Source organism: Podarcis muralis, chromosome 15 (genome assembly GCF_964188315.1).
Source record: "Podarcis muralis chromosome 15, rPodMur119.hap1.1, whole genome shotgun sequence".
Classification (NCBI taxonomy): Eukaryota; Metazoa; Chordata; class Lepidosauria; order Squamata; family Lacertidae; genus Podarcis; species Podarcis muralis.
This window is the reverse complement of record NC_135669.1, coordinates 22,600,555-22,619,820: the sequence shown is the minus strand read 5'-3', so window position 1 is coordinate 22,619,820 and position 19,266 is coordinate 22,600,555. Positions and strand designations below refer to the sequence as shown.

At 42.5% G+C, this 19,266-nt stretch overlaps 1 protein-coding gene across 2 annotated transcripts in view; it reads right to left on the bottom strand.

The window, feature by feature from the left end:
• GRIK4 (glutamate ionotropic receptor kainate type subunit 4) overlaps positions 1–19,266 on the bottom strand; it is a 475,610-nt gene that overhangs the window by 303,233 nt on the left and 153,111 nt on the right. For both annotated transcript variants that reach the window (XR_013390818.1, XM_028708037.2), the window contains exon 2: positions 4,370–4,501. Coding sequence is in view for 1 of the 2 variants with exons in the window: in XM_028708037.2 (XP_028563870.2) it covers positions 4,370–4,451 (82 nt within the window). In the remaining variant the exon portion in view is untranslated. The remainder of the gene's footprint in view (positions 1–4,369; positions 4,502–19,266) is intronic.

Here is a 19,266-nt window from a genome sequence, read left to right as displayed (position 1 = left end):
AGGAGGACATGGGACATGGGAGAGGCCTTGAGGTGGACGAACAAGGAGAGCAATAGCTGGCCTTGCTGTCTGAGTAGCATTTCTAAGACAAAGAGGTAGTTCCCAGAGGGGTGTTCCATTTTGACGCACAAATATCCACAAAGGCATGAAATTGGGCCATAGCAGGGGCTCGCAGCCTCGAAAGCCTCGGCCCACCTTTATATCATCTGCAGGGACCATTTTTGAGCCTTTAACTGTTCCTAGAGAGCTCTGCAGCCTTCTCTGTACAGTCAGCTAATCACACCCTAATGTGTCTTATTGACCGACTTCTCCCTCAGTTCCCTCTGTTCGCCACTCTTCTCCATTTCCCCCTCCGGCTAGCAGTAATTAGCTCTCCTCCCTCTGGAGCAAGCAGACCCTTGATCCTGCCATGCCCAAAATAGGTGTGATCAGTAGCCAAGAGGTGCTCTAATTACTGCTAGCCAGAAGAGGAGAGCTTGTTTGCATGGCCTCCAGGGAAGGCTGTTTTCCTAAATGGTAGTCATGTTTCTAAATGGAAAGGTTTTCAGGGAAGGGGAGAGGGAGAGAGACAGTCTCATTTTCATGCCAGAGACACACCCCTCCCCACAAAAAAAAACCATGGCCTCAGCATTCTCTAATGGCAAAATAGGTTTTAGTATTGAAACAGCAAAAGTTCAACAAATCAAGTCTGTCTCTAAGCTGCTGTGTAAAGACATGGGAAATGAACTGGCAAAACACAAGGTGTGGCTTTAAATTAAAGTAATGCTATTAAACTCAACTTGCAAACATGTGGTCTGCATAGGAGAAAGTCTGCGCTACAAACCTAGGTAAAGGTAAAGGTACCCCTGACCATTAGGTCCAGTCGCAGACGACTCTGGGGTTGCATGCTCATCTCGCTCTATAGGCCGAGGGAGCCGTTGTTTGTCTACAGACAGCTTCCGGGTCATGTGGCCAGCATGACTAAGCCGCTTCTGGCGAACCAGAGCAGCACATGGAAACACCATTTACCTTCCTGCCAGAGCAGTACCTATTTATCTACTTGCACTTTTTGGTGTGCTTTTGAACTGCTAGGTGGGCAGGAGCTGGGACCGAACAACGGGAGCTCACCCCGTTGCAGGGATTCGAACCACCGACCTTCTGATCGGCAAGCCCTAGGCTTTGTGGTTTAGACCACAGTGGTTTTATTTGTCTTTTTAAAATAATATTTATTAGTTTCCATTTCAACACAAAAACAGCAACATATTCTTATCATTACATATATTCTGACCCTTTTGGGTCGACTACTTCCCCCCTTCCCCCTAGTTAGCTTTCAAATTTCCTTACCTATCTTAGCATTTCCCGTTTCTCTTATTTACCTTATTTTACTGGTAATTAATTCAAAATACTAAATAACTGTAAACAAGTAACTATCTCTATTTGCAAAGAACTTTAAATCAGTCCTGTTAGTGTTATCAATTTTTTACAATGTTCTTTCAAATATGATATAAATTTAGTCCAGTCTCTTTTGAACAGTTGGTCTCGCTGGTTTCGGATCTTCCCGGACAGTCTTGCCAGTTCTGCATATTCCATCATCTTGGTCTGCCATTCTCCTAGTGTTGGTATTTCTTGTTGTTTCCATTTCCACCACAAAAGTGGTTTATTTGTCTATACATTTTGTGAGAATGTTAAGAATCCCTTTATACACACCCAACTGTTTCACAACCAAGCTACAGTTCTCAGGTTTTATCTTAGTTTATTGCCTGGGAAACATGGTAATTACACTGGTTTGAAACTGGTTTATAGTAGTGCATTTTCACACGAAACACACTTTCATTTACCAAAAAAGATGGACTCTGACTGACTATAGTAATGCAAATGAGGCCACTTTTGAAACAGAACACAAGGACTGCAGGTGTGAAAGCTCAGAGGGGTGGTGGAAAGAGGCAAGCCTCAAAGTGCTACTGGAAAATACTGGAACTTTAATAAAATAGTAAACTACCCAACACATTCCAGAAGAAGCCTAAGAACCTTACTTGGGCTAATTCAACAAATATAATTCTTATGTCCCTGAAAAAATTCTCCAGCAAAATGGTCAAGACAATTGACTATTTATTAAAGCGCTCTACATTTTCCAGTTCCATTTTGAGGCTTGCCTCTTCCTCCCTTTGTATTGGTGTTGCCTTTTCATCTTCTTCCATGAAAATGTAAGACAGGAAACATCTAAAATTGCTGTCTCATTGGATCTGATCTTGCAACTAGAATTCTTCTAGTCCTTATTAACAGGTACTATAAAAAATAGTTGTTGCCTGCCTACATCAGGAGAAGGAAGATTAGCTTCTTATCAGCTGCAAAGAGTTAATATAACATATTGTAGCATCCAGTGACAGTTGATGGGGAGGTTGTCTCTTTTCCTGCCCATGAAGTGAGGTGCCAATACAATGAAAGAGAGCTGCTGTCCTTCTTTTCTAATCCACCCAAGCAGTGAATAAATGTCATAAAAGTGGACAGTCCCCTTCCCCTGACCTCTCTGAATAAAAAGCACAAGTCTTCATCCCCTCCTACACAAAGTACCAAGATATCATTAGCAGTTTGGTGGCACCATCAACCAGCATCAAAGGCAATTTTAAAGAACAGAGAAGAAATATACATACATTTTTACCTGCAACATTAAGAATGAAGCACGCCACCTCAAAGGTACCAGAATTAACTGTGCCTTTCCTCAGCGCTGAACCCAAATGACCTCGACTGCAAATTTAGATACAAAAGACTCCCCATAAGATGGTATCATCTTGAGGAGAACCAAGTCGTGATGCCCTCTTGCTTTTGATGTATGCTTTGGAGACAAGAAGTTCCTGGAGCAAGCAAGGGAACCTTACAGCTTCTCTACATAGGAAGTCAAGAGCACATTTCACTAGAAACTTACATCGGTTGCAAACTGGCATAGTTTGCACATAAATAATCCTCAAAACTGCAATTTATTGAGGCCACTGAAAATTCTGCTAAGAGATCCTTAGAACCTTGCAGAGCAAAAAAGCCAGTCCAATGCACTTCGATGCTACAGAGACCTGATAAAGGGTTCTCTGGTGAGAAGGGGTGGGATCAGTCCAAGCCATTCATGGTCAGATAGGAAGAATATATCAGTATTGGGTCTGCAGGGGAAGCCAAGGGCAGAGCAGTGGTAGAGAGGCAGAAAGAAGGAAGGCATCATCTTTAAGTGTCCCCTGAGCCTCATTTCCCTGATGCCTCTGCTTGAATCTCAACTTCCTTTATCCCATCCTTAGTGCTTATTATACAATCAAAAGTCTATGGGAAAGTGCTCGTAATGGCATATATATATATGCCATTTTCCCATTCATTTTCATTGTAACATATTGCATTCACTTAATTTAAATATTATTGGCATTGCATTTACTCATTAGTTCATTCATCATCCCACTGACTTCAATAGAAGTCCCAACTAGTCTGCCACTGCCTGTAACGTCTTTGTTTTTGATCCAAGTGGCAAGAAATTTGTAGACATTCTACACCCTTCCCCCTTCCCCTGGGAAATGATCTGCCACAGGTATGACAAAGGGTCCGTATCTATACGTAACTGAAAAGGGCGTTCAGCCACCCTCTGTCATCTAAAGTAAACACAGCTTTCCACTCTTATCTATTTCACTGCTCTATTTCTCTGCTCTGTTTCTCTTCCTCTCTCTTTCCACATATCTTGTAAACCGTAATGTACACCATGTCCTAGCTTGTTTCTGCAGTGCAAAACAATTCCTCCAATGCAAAACAGTTAAAAACAAATGAACATAGGCGCAAATAAATGCATCTTCATTCTTTCCTTGACATTCATTCACATTCACATTTGCTGATTCCGCCAGCAAAGAACAAATGAATGGGCTCATTCATTCATTTTCTAGATTAATTTCTAAAATAAGTGCGCACTAAGTCAAACTGATTTCTCCTTACACCAGACTTATGCCTCATTTATTTCATCTAGATTATATAAGCCTTCCAGAGGAGGTTGTGCATCCTTTGGGGGCCTTCGATTACTGATGCAGTGGTCCAGGGAGGGGGAAAAACATGTTTCATCCTCCTAAATGAAAACCCTCTCTCATAATAAAGCTGGCAGTCCAGGATCTGCACTGATAAAGGACTCTGCCATAGCTGGGACCTTGCATACGAATTCCCAATGACCATGGTAACACTGAAATGTGGATTCTTTCAAATTTGGAGGGGTATCCAGGGGAGAGATAATACTGGGGTTGGATCTAGTTTTGCAGGTCACCCATTGGCCTTTCCTGTTATTCTGAACCGAGTCCTTGGTTTCTCCAGGGAATGGAGTGCAATAGCCAGGGGGTGTGGTTAAATCCATGGTAGCTGCTTAATTTTCTTTACTCACCAATCCTCAGAGAGTGGGGACTGGCAGCAATCTCCATTAGCCACACCAAAAGGAGCACCAGAGGCGCCAAGATCCCGGGCATCTTCTATAAATCCTCATGGAGCCCTGCGGTGGTCTGGGCATGACATAACTCTGCAGAAGAGAGAGAAAGAGGAAAAGGTTGTTATGGAAACTCCTCCTGTCAATCACAAGAATGCCCTCTAGGCTGCAGTTCTACGCTAAGGTTGCCATACGTCCGGAATTTCCCGGACATAGTCTGTATTCAGCCCTCGCAAACCTCTGGGTGAAAATCAAATGGCAGCCCATGTCGGTCGTGTAGATTTTGGCTGGAAAACTCCCCGAGAAGCTTGACAACTTTTGTGTCCCGGTTTTCACTTTTTGAAATATGACAATCCTATTCTACCCTGAATGCAGCTGATCCCACAGGCCAATAGGGACATGTGAAGCCTTATAAAACCCTCAAATCCAAGGCAATACCTCAGTCTGAGCAATTTATATCTCACTGAGAAGCCAAGCTGTCTGCCTTGTCTCCAATGGAAATGGATCGCCAGTATGCCTTCGAAGATGTCAACCACCTATGGACCTGTGGATTGTTCCTTTTTTGTCACAATCCCACCTCAAACAAATATATACACAAACACAAACTGCTGCACCTAGCCATAAAGTGTATCTGAAGCCTGACACAAATTTAGAAATGAGGCATACTCTCATGATTTGCTAAAACGAATATTTTTTCACCCAAGTATTTTCAGAGGAGTGATGTTTTGGCTAGTGCAAAGGTATGGGATTCTGTTTTGTGCCATTTTTACACTGTTTTATTATGTACAGAATGCTTTTTATTCTTTTGTACAGCGCTCTGCAATTTTTATATATCCTAGACATATTAAGAGACTCTTGAGAGTCCCATGGACTGCAAGAAGATCAAACCTATCCATTCTTAAAGAAATCCGCCCTGAGTGCTCACTGGAAGGACAGATCCTGAAGCTGAGGCTCCAATACTTTCGCCACCTCATGAGAAGAGAAGACTCCCTGGAAAAGACCCTGATGTTGGGAAAGATTGAGGGCACAAGGAGAAGGGGACGACAGAGGACGAGATGGTTAGTGTTCTCGAAGCCAGCAGCATGAGTTTGACAAAACTCCGGGGGGAAGTGGAAGACAGGAGTGCCTGTCGTGCTCTGGTCCATGGGATCACGAAGAGTCGGACACGACTAAACGACTAAACAACAACAACAAAGAGTGACCTTGTAAAGTAAGGGATGGAGATCCTCATGGACATCCAGATGTTGTTGGACTCCAACTCCCAACATCCCTCTGGGTGGGGCAACATCTGGAGGGCCACAGGCTTTCCAACCTCTGCTTTAAACCTTCCTACCTCTTCAGTCACCCCCAAATCTGAAATGGCGCCCTTGAATTCGAGCCATTGTTCAAGCTACAGGAATTTGCAAGGGATTGTAAACCGCCTTGTGATCTTCGGATGAAGTGTGGCATAAAAAATTAAATAAATAATATTCATCAGATATTAAGCCAGCACCAGAGGAGACAGCTTTTGACCAAAGCATAGGCCACTCCAGTCCAAGATTGATGGCCAGGTGGAGGGAGGTGCTAATTATATCTCACATTGTGCTGGCAATTGTTGGGCTGGGCTGGAGCACAGGGTGGCACTTATGTAATTATTAAGAGCTATTTTCTTCCATTTCAGAGATGCAGCTGCAAAACTGAATAAAAGATCACAGAAAGAACTGTGGGAGGGAGAATTTGAAGAAGGGTGGTTCAGAGGAAGAGCCATGAAAAATAAAACTTGTCATATCCAGCAAATGGCAGCACAGTAAGGATGAATTATTTCCCCCATATTGGCCCTCTGGGGCATCGTATAGAATTTATCGGTCCTTCTCCACTCTTTTAAGTCATATAAACAAATTAAGAGTAATTCACACGTTCTGCATATGCAAGAGTGTGGCAAAACAAAATAGACATCAAGCTCATGTTATTTTATTCGCATTTCTATCGCCTGGGTTTCTTTTTTTAGAAAAAAAATGGGGGGGGGGAGTGGAGATCGCTGTATGTTTTGAGTTTTTAAAAGCTCTAAGTTCCTAGGGTTGTACAAACCTCCCCGAGTGTATTTTTAAAGGGTTTTGTTCTAGCAAAATTTACTGGCTTCTTTTGAGATCCTGCTCATGTTTTGACTGAATGACATACCTACAAATTCATCACAAAATCCATTTAAGGCTAGGGGGTATCCAACCCCCCTCAACCCAAAATCTTTTAAGGTTGCAATGTTAACATTGTTGTCCAAAACACAACTAGGCCTCCACATTCACTCTTCTCTGAATTTTGCAATGTAGTTCTCCAACTGAAAACTATGTACAAAAAAAAATCACATGCTTATATGCATGAAAATAATGTACAACATGCATTCTGTTGTGGGAGAATGCTTGCAAAAATGTGTATACAAGGCAAAACTGCTTACAGACCTGTGTATATTAGGTGTAGGAATGGGGAGAACTGAACTGAATGTTGGAAAAATGAGAAATGGAAAGAAACCAGAATGGACAGATCTGTCCTTTAGTGCGAGGCTGAACTGGCAAACACTTAGAAATATGGGAATGGGAAGGAGCATAGTAGACTGAGTTCAGACAGAAAGGAAATGCAAAGGGAACAGACAGTGGCAATTACCTGAAAAAAATCGTTATAGTGGCCAATTTACAAGGCAGCATTGGTGAGACCATGTTGCTGTAGTAATATAACCAAGCAGAAAATCAGAACCTTGCTGAGAATTTAGCTTTAATCAGGTAAGTATGGAGACATGCTGCAAGTTCTGCCAGAAGACATGATAGGCAGGTTCTGTTCTATCATTAGTCGGTAGAAGATGGGATCTTTGACAATGTCGACTCTTCTCACCCTTCCTGTGGAAAAGGAGGATTCCAAATGCAGCAAATTAGGGTGCCGATTGCCACACATTCTGACTGCTTAGGGTGAAAGTGTCAGCAATAGGATGCTGACACACAGCACAGCTTCTGTGAAGGAAGAGAAAGGTCCACGAGGCTGGGGTAAACATCACAGGAATGCAAGGAAGAAAAGTGGTTGCGGGCTGGTAGTAGTCTGAAGAAGTAAACGAACAGGGGGAAAGAGCCCAGGAGTGAACTGTGAGGTGGGCAGTACAGGGCTGTATAGCTTCGGGGAAGGGAATAAAGGAGAAGTAAGAATCAAGCCCTGAAATCAGCCCTGAGTGCTCACTGGAAGGACAGATCCTGAAGCTGAGGCTCCAGTACTTTGGCCACCTCATGAGAAGAGAAGACTCCCTGGAAAAGACCCTGATGTTGGGAAAGATTGTGGGCACAAGGAGAAGGGGACGACAGAGGATGAGGTAGTTGGACAGTGTTCTCGAAGCTACCAGCATGAATTTGACCAAATTGCGGGAGGCAATGGAAGACAGGAGTGCTTGGCGTGCTCTGGTCCATGGGGTCACGAAGAACCAGAACAACAACAACAACAACAACAACAACAAAAGAATCGAGGGGAAAGTATAAGTGGAGATGTTGGGATAGTTCTCAGAGAAGGCCTAGGGTAGGATGTACTGTGTGCCTTTAGCCATGAGGCTAAAGAGGCTGTCATGCTGGAGTTGGAGCTTGAATTTCATATAATGATTTGCACTAACCAAACGACTGTTTGATCGCAGGCCTCCAGCGACAAAGAGATCCCCTAAATAAATACACCCTTTGGGCACATTTCACAATGAGCTTGATAAATGGGGGGAGAAGTGCATGCTGGTCAGAAAATCAGGAGCAGGAGACTGAATTAAGGATGTAAAGGTACAAAATGGATGGTTTGGAAGAGGCGGGCAGAAGAGAGTCTGCGAACAGGCACCAGGAGTTGCCTGACAGCCAGAAAAACCCCTCAGATGCCGACTTTAGCTGTGAGAGCCCAAGAACAGCTGTGCTGTCCTGGGGCAGCAGTGATGATAAATGAGGCAGAAGGAGGAGAGAGAAATCCAAGAGGACCCTGGAAAGTGTTGGTAATTGCAGCTGAGCAGCCAGTCAGTGTACAGCCGAGGAAATGCAGAAGAAGGAAAGATTTCCATTTGAGCAGTTGATTAGTGTCTTATCTACTCAGGGCTGAACCTGTACCTGCCAAATCACCTTTGGCTTAATGGCAGTCATTTAGCTCCACCAGCCAAAATAGAAAAATATGCAAAGGCTTAATTTTTTTAAGTGTGTGCACCTTACACATGCACGGAAGTTGTGTTCTCAGACCAGGAAGTCATTTTCTCAGACCCAGGAAGTCTGACTTATCATTATCATTGCCCCATCTTCTCTCTCTCTCTCTCTCTCTCACACACACACAGTCTCTCACACTCACAACATCAAACACTACTGAAGCCCACCATCACAGACTTAAAAGCCAAGAGGGTGTTTGTTGTTTGCCTAAGAATACAAATGAAAAACGTCATAGCCCTACAAAAAGCCCAATGGTTCAAAACATCTGCAGTCTGAGAAATATCAAGGTGTGCACTGCATGAGGCCTTAGTGTTTATGCACAACCTTGTGAAGTAGGTTAGTCGCAGAAAGAATGACTTGTTTGGGATATCTAGAGGAATAAGATGGGATTAGACACTCTAACCACTACCGCCCAGGTTGAAATAGAGATTTGGAAGAAACATTTATGCCTCTTAGCTGCCCAGTTAGTGAAAGTAATTCTTTGATGGTCACTCAACGATTCAATTATCCTTCCCGCTCTTCCAAGGCAAGATATGCACTGCCTTTCAGTACACAAGGGACTGTACGGCTGCATTGTGCTCCAGCAGCAACTAAGTCCATATATGAACCATTGTAACAATGCACCTGATTCCCTAGATGAGAATCATGCAGGCACATCTACCCCAAGAGATTCATGAAATACTCTCTCTTACCGGAGTTGTGAGCTGTTCTGAAGCTCTGCATTTTTTTATTTTACCAAATCTTGTGAGATTTCTTTGGCAGACATGAAATCAAAGCATAAGAATTTATTCTCACTTTCCTGCTCTAAACATCCAGGCCTGAGGATTTATTGCAAAGTTGTAAAGCTCCTTACAGGAGTTGGTTCAATAAAAGAGACACAATTTCATCTGTTCGATGCGGCCAATCCCCAATGTTAGCTGAATTTCCTCTCCCACCCCCATGCCCCACCATTACAGTGTAATTAAGGGGTGGGTAAATTGTTAAGCACAGAGAGTGAAATGTGTGTTGGGAGGGGCAACTCTGCTAATTTGCATGTTTTAATTACATGTAATTAACTTAATATGCATATAATTTTCAGGACTGTGGTGGGTGCCAAGCCACAGCTGGTTATCGCTTTATGCTTACTCTTAAACTGTGAAACCCAGTGATAAAAAAAACCCTTTTTATTCTTTGTAGAGGAAAGCAAGGCTTTCAAAAATAATGAGCCTTCAAAAATGTAATCGTTGTGGATTTTGACTTATCTACTTATCTCTACCAAATTGTTGCTTCATCATCTAAGTTGTGTGGTGCCTGGGAAAAGGGCTTTCTTGGTTGAGGGTGGTACGTACTTGTGGAATTCACTCTCTAGGGGGGCTTTCTAAATTGTTGTGTTTTGTTCCAGACAAAGACCTTCTTCTTTATTACTCTATCAGGTTTTTAAAGATTAAAACTGTTTTAACTCCTCATAACTACGGGGACAGACTGTGCCTGTTTGAAAGCCCAAAACCTTTCGCCCCAAGTGTACAGCAACACAAGGAAGCTTCTGAACCAGCCTATTCCATTTGCATTTTGGCAGGGGGAAGATTCTGAGATCTGTGAGGAGGAACCCAAAGTTCAGCCTGAAATACCATTTGGACAATAGTCTTTTATTGGTCTCTTACACAGCTGCTGAAAAAGTTCTTGGTGAGGAATGGGAAGATGAGGCTTAATCTATTGCAGGCCCTGCTGACACTCTAGGGTAGGTTTTCAACCTTTTTGAGTCCACAACTCCCTTAACCAACTATGGTCTTTCTGTGGCAGCTCTGTGGGGCTCAGAAGCCCAGTTGTGTCACCCTTGCCTGCAGAGCTGGCAGCTTCTCACCCTTTTTCAAACACCCTCCCTTGTGGCGGCCTCCTCTCCTCATCCCTCTCCTTGGGAGTCCCTGGTCTCTGAGCTGCCCCCACCCCACCCCAAAGAGAGGTGCCGCCCAGAGGCAGCATTCAGCTGTAGAGCTTATAGCCAGGGCTGCTGCAATAAACAGCTGTGTTAGCCTTTGGGAGGCAGAGACGCAAGACAGAGGAGGGAGGGAAAGAAAGAGGGACAGGGGCTAGTGTGGCCTGTGACACCCCTGGCCATCATTCAAGGCATCCCAGGGTGCCACAGCACACTGGTTGAAAACCACTGCTCTAGGGAGATGGTGGAGCAGCAGGGGCTGTCATAAAGCGGCTCAGTTGGGCCTCCCAACTGCTTGTGCAACATCTCATCCTGCCCTGTTCTCAGCAGATTCTTAGCTGGACAGCTCCTCAACCACCTTAGTCCCTGATCTACTAAGCAGCTCCTTGGCCTTGCTGGCAAAAGGAGCAAGGGAACCACTTGGCAAAGGTGATAAAAACAGAACAATTGTCTTACACGGTGTATGCGCTATACAGTGGTACCTCGGGTTACATACGCTTCAGGTTACATACGCTTCAGGTTACAGACTCCGCTAACCCAGAAATAGTGCTTCAGGTTAAGAACTTTGCTTCAGAATGAGAACAGAAATCGTGCTCTGGCAGCACAGCAGGAGGAGGAGGCCCCATTAGCTAAAGTGTTGCTTCAGGTTAAGAACAGTTTCAGGTTAAGAACGGACCTCTGGAACGAATTAAATACTTAACCCGAGGTACCACTGTACCCTTAAAGGACATTTGAAGCACATTTGTTCCCTCAAATAATTCTGGGCACTGTAGTTGGTTACTGGCTGCTGGGAATTTTGAGGGCTTGGAAAGAATGCAATTCAAATGTGCTTTAAAGGTGCAGCATGTACACAGCCTTAGATTCTCTCATATGGCCTCTATATCCTCACCTTCCACACCTGTGCATCTTCTGCCGTGATGCCTCTTCCCTATGCTTAAAAAAACAAATAAAACCTCTGAAATTCTCCAGTGAGTTTTGTTTTTTGAAAGACAAGAAAACTACCGCTTTTTGATCAACCTGGCATAGTTTTATGATATAAGCAACAGTAACAGAACATGGTTATAGGCCTCTGAGGACACATGACAACTTGTGGAAAGGTACCTTTGTTTAAAGCTGAAATGATTTAAAAGTTAAATGTAATTAAATAGACATTTTGTGCTGCTGCTGCTGGGTGTGGGTGGGATTTCTGAATGTTGATTGTTGCTCCTTGTATAAATAAGTGAAAGCAATGAAATATTTGGGGTGGGGGAGTACTGAGGAAGCCACGAAAATGGAAGTGGGGTTGAGAATTACTTAGTTAATTGCACTCATATCCTGCATTTTCTCCAGGGAGGTAAAGGTGGTCTGTGAGGTTCTCCCCCCTCCTCATTTAATTGAATAATTAGCTGGTTCTGATCGCAAAACATTGGGTTCTTAGGTTACTGGATCTAGATTACAGGAGTGTGAACACGCAGACTCCTATGACAGGGCACAGTGGGCTCAGAAACTTTAAGTTCGCAGAAAGTTGGTTACTGCCAAGTGCTTGCAAAGATGAATCAAGTTATGGAACAACATATCATTTGACGGCTTTGAGCAGTTATTTCAGAACTTTCCGCGTTATTGACGAAACAGCAGGATCGAGTCAGAATTTACTGGCGCTGGCATGATGGCAAGAGACACACAGAGCTAGCTATTACAGTGCATGCACACACATACACACCAAATCGATTTCTAACACCCTCTCAGGAGAGCAATTTTACAAACCCTGATACCCACTGACAGTCATGCATTAACTCTCTCTAATGTCCTTAGGGGCCTCTGTGCACCTTCTTAGAGACATCCAGTCACTGAGTTGTATCCAATGCTCATCCTCCTCGGAGCAGACCTATTGACATTAATAGACAGGGCTAACTTAGGTCTATTAATTTCAATAGGGACCACTCTAAGTTATTTGGAGATAATCCACTGAAAACAGAGGCAAAGCTCCGCTATTCATGGATTTGCTGGTTGCATGAAATAGCGGGGGGTGGAAGTAAAGGAGGCTGGGTCCACTTTGCCTTTTGATGTGGTTCCTTTAGCTACTATTTAAAAATCAGGCTACAGGGAGGATCACAATTTAGCTAAAATGAGATTAAGTCACCAATCAGGGTGTGTGCATTTAATTACACATTAAATGGATGTTGCATCCTGCCTTTCCTTAAAAAAAAAAATCAAAGACAATGAAATTCCGTTTAACACTGAGTGGAAGCTGAGACAAAACCCCATCCAAATAAAAGCTTTTTCCACAAAACAGTAGAAGGAAAAGCACTTTAGCCAACTGAAAATCAGGTGGGGGAATAGGGGCTCCCCTCCCTCTTTCCCCCATAACTCAGACATTGATCTGCTGTTCTGTGGTTTCCACTGTTGCACGTTTTAAGTGGGCAAGCTGCTCTCCTGTCCTTATTTATCCTATATCTCTATGATGGACAAGCAGAATATAAAATCAATTTTTATCTGCATGTAAAAATCTCTTCCATACTTCACTTTGAATATTATTGTCATTATTAATCACATGTATTGCAGCTTTTTTTTTTTCCAGTGCATAATTTTTTATTGGTTTACAAAAATCAAAATACAAAACAAACTATATCAATACTCTTATTCTTTTACAAGAAGACTTCCTTCTGCCGTTCCACGGATCGTCCATAATAACATTGAAATAAATCCGCATTTCTTACTATATAATGCCGTAAACCCTTCTCATTCATCCATTTTCCTTTGGCATTACCCTTTACTTCTTACAGAGCACCTTTAAAACCCACTAGTGTTATCTGTTCATCGGTTAAACTTTCCAGATATTCCGTAAAACTTTCCCAATCTTTAACGAACCTCTGATCTTTTATATATCTTATTTTTCCTGTCATCCTGTCCATCTCCACGTAGTCTAGTAATTTAGCTCTCCATTCCTCTATTGTCGGCAAACTTTCTTGTTTCCAATTTTTGGCTATTAGTACCCTTGCTGCCGTTGTTGCGTATTGGAACAGTTTGTGATCTTTCTTCTTTATCTCCGTTCCTACCAAACCTAGCAGGAACGCCTCGGGTCTTTTAGCGAAGGTATATCTTAGTATTTTCTTTATTTCATTATATACTCCCTCCCAAAACCCTTTGACCTTTTGGCATTCCCACCACATGTGGTAGAAGGACCCCTCCCTTTCCTTGCACTTCCAACATTTGTTGCAGGATCCGTACATTCTGGCTAATTTTACCGGGGTTAGGTACCAGCGGTAAAACATTTTCATTAAATTCTCTTTGAGTGACACACAGGCCGTAAATTTTAGATGTTGTTTCCAGAGTTTTTCCCACTCTTCGAAATAAATATTACGGCCAAGATCTTTAGCCCAATGTGTCATTACCGCCTTGACCTCCTCATCGCCTAAATTCCAATCTAATAGTTGCTTATACATTTTGGATAGGGTTTTTGTATTATTCTCCAGAATCTCGGTTTGAAATCTAGACTTTTTGTCAGCGTATCCTTTGTCTTTGACATCTTTCCTGAACATATCACTTATCTGATGGTGGTGTAGCCAATCATACACTTGGGATTTGACCTGCTCAAACGGCCTCATTTTCCACCTTCCTTCCTCCTTCGTTAGCAGTTGTTCGTAGGTTGCCCAGTTGGCTCTCATGTTTGTCTTTTTAACGGACATAACCTCTAATGGAGACAGCCATTGGGGTGTTCTAGGTTCTAGCACATCCTTGTATCTTTCCCAGACCTCCATCAGGGGGCCCCTAAGTATATGATTCCCAAATGCCTTATGCCCTTTCTTCTTCCCATGCCACAAATAGGCATGCCACCCGTATCGATTGTCGTGGCCCTCTAGGTCTAGTACTTCCCTATCTTCCAGTTTTATCCATGTTTTAACCCAGCATAAACAAGATGCCTCGTAATATAATTTCAGGTCTGGAAGCGCGAAGCCTCCCCTCTCTTGCGTATCCGTTAGTAATTTAAATTTTACTCTCGGCTTCCTCCCCTGCCAGATATATCTAGAAATCTCTCTATGCCAGGTTTTAAATATCTTTGTACCTTTGATAATCGGGATGTTTTGAAATAAAAATAGGATTCTTGGTAGAACCGACATTTTGATTGTTGCTATTCTGCCACAAAATGACAGTTTAAGCCGACCCCACGTTTCTATGTCCTTCTTGACTCCTTTCCATACTGTATCATAATTATTTTTGAATAAATCTATATTTTTTGGTGTTATCCATACCCCTAAGTATTTCACCTTCTTTGTCACTTCTATTCCTGTTTCTCTTTGTAATTCCTCTATTTTATCTGTTTGCATATTCTTAACTATTATTTTTGTTTTCCTTTTATTTAGTTTAAAGCCCGCTACTTCTCCGAATTGATCAAATTCTCTGAGTACCTCTTTTAATGAATCCAGTGGGTCTTCCATTGTTACAACTAGATCATCTGCGAAAGCTTTGGTTTTGTGTTCATGTTGGCCGACCCTGATTCCTTTAATCTCCTTGTTGTCTCTGATGGAATCCAGTAAAACCTCTAATATCATTATAAATAACAGTGGGGACAATGGGCATCCCTGTCTTGTTCCTTTGGTTACTGTTATTTCTTCCGTCTCCACATTATTTATCATCAGTTTTGCTCTTTGTTCCGTATATATTGCTTTTATCCCATTATAAAATTCAGTACCTACTTCCATATGTTCCAATTGCCTCAACAGAAATTCCCAATTTACATTGTCGAACGCTTTCTCAGCGTCCACGAATAGCAATAAACCTTGTTTGTCACACCTTTCTGTTAAGTATTCTATAATATTAATAATATTTCTTATATTGTCTTTCATTTGCCTACCCGGCAAGAAGCCGGCTTGGTCTCTGTGGATATTTTTTACTAGAATTGCTTTGAATCTTCTTGCCAGGACTCCCGCAAAGATCTTATAATCTATATTTAATAGGGAAATAGGTCTGTAATTTTTAATTTGCTCTAGATCTGAGTCTTGCTTTGGGATTAGTGTAATCAGTGCCTCCTTCCACGTCTCCGGTATTTCTCTTTCCTTAAGAATATTGTTCATTACTTCTTGTAGTGGATCCAGCAAAACCTGTGCCATTTCTTTGTAATATCTACTAGTGAACCCATCTGGGCCTGGGGCTTTCCCGTTTTTTAGGTCCGTTATAATTGCTTTAATTTCCTCCGTCTCAATTGGGGCGTTTAATTTCTCTTTATCTGCTGTGGGAATCTTATTGGTGTTCTTTGATGTTAAGTATCTCTCTATTTTCCTCGTCTTATTCTTTCCTGTATTTTTAAAAAGCTCTCCATAGAAATCCAGAAAGGCTCTCCTTATTTCTTTAGGTTTGTTTATCTCTTCTCCATCCACCACTATCCTATTTATCGTATTCTGTTCCTTTCTTTTTTTCAATTGCCAAGCTAGTAACTTCCCCGTTTTGTTGGCATATTCGAAATTCCTCTGTCTCAATCTTTTGATTTTCCATTCTATCTCTCTGTTTATCAACATTGTATATTGGGATTGTAAGACTTTTATGTTCTCTTTTATTTTCTTATTTTTTGGGTTTTTAATTAATTCCTGTTCATTCTCTGCTAATTGTTGCATAATTTCTTTTTTCCCTTTTTCCCTTCTTTTGTTCTTGATTGCACTCTGTTGAATAAAGAAGCCCCGCATCACCGCCTTGCCTGCATCCCACACCACTTTCAATTTTGTGTTATTGCCTAAGTTATCTTCGAAATATTCTTTTAGTCTATTTTGAGCCTTTTCTACTACCTCTTGGTCATCCAGTAAATAATCCTTCAGTTTCCATCTGTTTAATCTACTTTCCTGCCCTTTTAGTTCCATTTTTAGTGGGTTGTGATCTGAGATTGTTCTGACCTGTATCTCCGCCCGTACCGATCTTGAGGTTAGCTCTTTCGAGATCCATATCTGATCTAATCTTGATGATGAATCATTGGGTTCTGAGTGGAAGGTATATTGCTTATCTAGGGGGTGTTTGAATCTCCAAATGTCTACTAAGTTACAATTTTGAACCAAGGAGAAAAACGTTCTGGGTAGCTTCCCTTCTCTTCCCTTTGTTTCTCTCAATCTATCCATTTCTAACGACACCACTCCATTCATATCTCCCAATAATATGATTTTCTGGTCAGCGTAATCAAGTAGCTTTTCTTCCAACCTCCCATAAAACTCTGACTTGTTATCGTTAGGCGCGTAGATTCCCACTATTATTATCTTTTCTCCCTGCCAGTTAACTTGCACAGCTGATATCCTTCCTTCTTCATCTTTAAATAACTGTTTCGCTTCTATTTGTTTGTTTATATAAATTACCACCCCTCTCTTTTTGTTCCGGTCTGAGGAAATAAACTCATTCCCCAGTCTTTGATTAATCAGGATTCTTTTATGCTTCCTCGCGATATGGGTCTCTTGGAGACAAATGACGTCCAGACCTTCCTTCTTCAGAATATGCTCAATTCGATTCCTCTTTCCCTTATCGTTCATCCCATTAACATTCCAACTATATACCTTTAGCACCATTGTGATTTAATTAGGGGGAAAGAAAGAACTTAATGGAAAAGAAAGAACAGCTGTTGCTTCTTTTTAAACTTCCGTTGGAGCTTCCTCTCCTGTCCCTCCCCCCTCTCCCTCCTCCCCCCCCCGAGCTCCCCGACTCCCCCTCTGGATCTCCCTCCGGTCCCACTCCCTCTCTTTTGCTCTTTTCTTTTTGCGGTTTTAGTTCTTTATATTTCCTTAAGAATTTATCTGTTTCTCCTGGATTTGTCAATTTTTGCCTCTTACTCCTATATGTAAAGGAGATGCCTTCAGGGAACTCCCATTTGAACTCAATGTTGTTTCTTTTGAGTATCTGTACCAGTTCTTTATAGGAGTCCCTACGTTTCAACAGCCTGACTGGAATATCTTTAAAGATTATTATGTTATTTCCTTCGATATTAAACCTTTTCTCTCTATTTTTGTAGAGAATCTTGTTTCTTATTTCTCTATCTTTGAATATGATCAGGCAATCTCCTACAAATTTTTTATTCCTTGGGGGCTTAGCTTTTAGTCTAAAAGCCGACTGGACTGCCCCTTCTACCTCTTCCGTTGGTATCTCCAACCAAAGAGCTAGTTCTGTTATTAGTTTCTCCTTTATATTCTCTCCCTGAGATTCAGGTATACCTCTCATCCTAAGGTTAGCCTCCCTCTGCCTTAGTTCATTCAGAGCAATCCAGTCTTTCATATCTTCTTGACTCTTATTCAATTCCAGTATCTCAACTTTGATTTTTTCTTCCTCGCGTCTTACATCTTTCAATTCTACTCTTGTCTTTTTCAGACCTTCCTCCACTGTCTGTGTCCTCCTGAATACCTCTTTGAGTTGGCTCTTCAATTCATTAACTGTTTCGTCTAATTTCTTATCTACTTCCCCAATTCTGTGTTCTACTTGTTCTAACTTACGTTCTACATTTTTCTCACTCTCTTTTATCTCCGCAAACATTCTTAGAATCTCTGCTCTGAAATCCCCTTCCTGCTTTGATCCCTTTCTTTCCACTGGTGTTCCCCCTTCGGGTCTTTTCCCAGTGTTTGACATTCTTAATTTTATCCAGTACTAGTACAACAAACAGTGTAGTTTTAACGCTCTTGGCCAAGTTTCACTTCGCCTTGATAAACCCGACCCTCAGTTTTTAGCAGTCTTTAAATTGCACTATGGTCGGTTTATTCCCTTTCGCCGTGTTATACCCTTGGGAATATCAAAGAGGGTCCTGCAGTCTTAGAGTTCAGAGATTTGGAAGTTCTTATGTCCTCAAAAAAGGGGTATACTTTCAGACAGCACAGTGGGATCTTATAGCAGTTATGTTAAAGGAATTAATTTTGCAGATGATGGATTGAGGGTCTCACCTTCAAAATCTCCGCTCTGTTCTATCTGGGGGGTACCATAAGAATGGGGGGGAGGCAGGGGAGGGTGCGGGGGAGGATGCGGGGGAGGGTGAGAGGGGAGGAAAAGGGGGGCTGAGGAGAGGATGCGAAACTACTGGGGTAGAAGAAAATAGAGAGGGGAAGGTAAGGTCAAAATAAGAATTCCTAGGCGCAGTAACCGCTGTGTCCGCTAGGTGGCTCTCTCTGTCGCTTCTCTGCTCTGGAGGAGGCTCTCCACGTAAATAAACCGAAAAGTCCGTCAGCCGAAAAGTCCGTCAACCCAGTTAGACAATTGTTTCCCAATCGCCGAGCAAACAACAGCAGACCAAAAAACGCAAATGTGCCCAGCTCCTCGCCACAACGTCAGGAGATAGACAGGAACACAGCCTGCAGAGTTTTAGACCAGGTTAGTCCTTATTATAGATTTACAGTTTGTTGCCTGTTACTTTGTTCTCATTAATGGCGCCGGCGCTTCTCTTCCGCTTTTCCGCTGAACGCAACGCGGTGAGAATGGCGTCTTCCGGCGTCCCCTTCGTTTTATAGATGGTTCTAATTTGATGACTGCGTCCTCTGTTCCCTGCTAAGACCCCTCTTATTCTATAGGAGGGTCAAGTATTTTTGCGTAGAAACTTCAGGGAAAACAAAATAGTCACTGGTGGTGGCTCGATACGCTTGTCTCTGCTCTGCAATCTCTCTGCGTGCCCGCCGACCCCTGGAAACGACTGAACCCCTTGGGTTTCCCTCTTTCTCTCCCCCGGGGTTTTTGTTCCAGTATTAATTAACCTCCACACTTAGCCCGTCCCGGGTTTCTTACTCGTGGAAGCGGAGCGCTAATCTCCGGCGAGATCTGGGCTGTCCGTTGTTCGGGGGGGAGGAAAT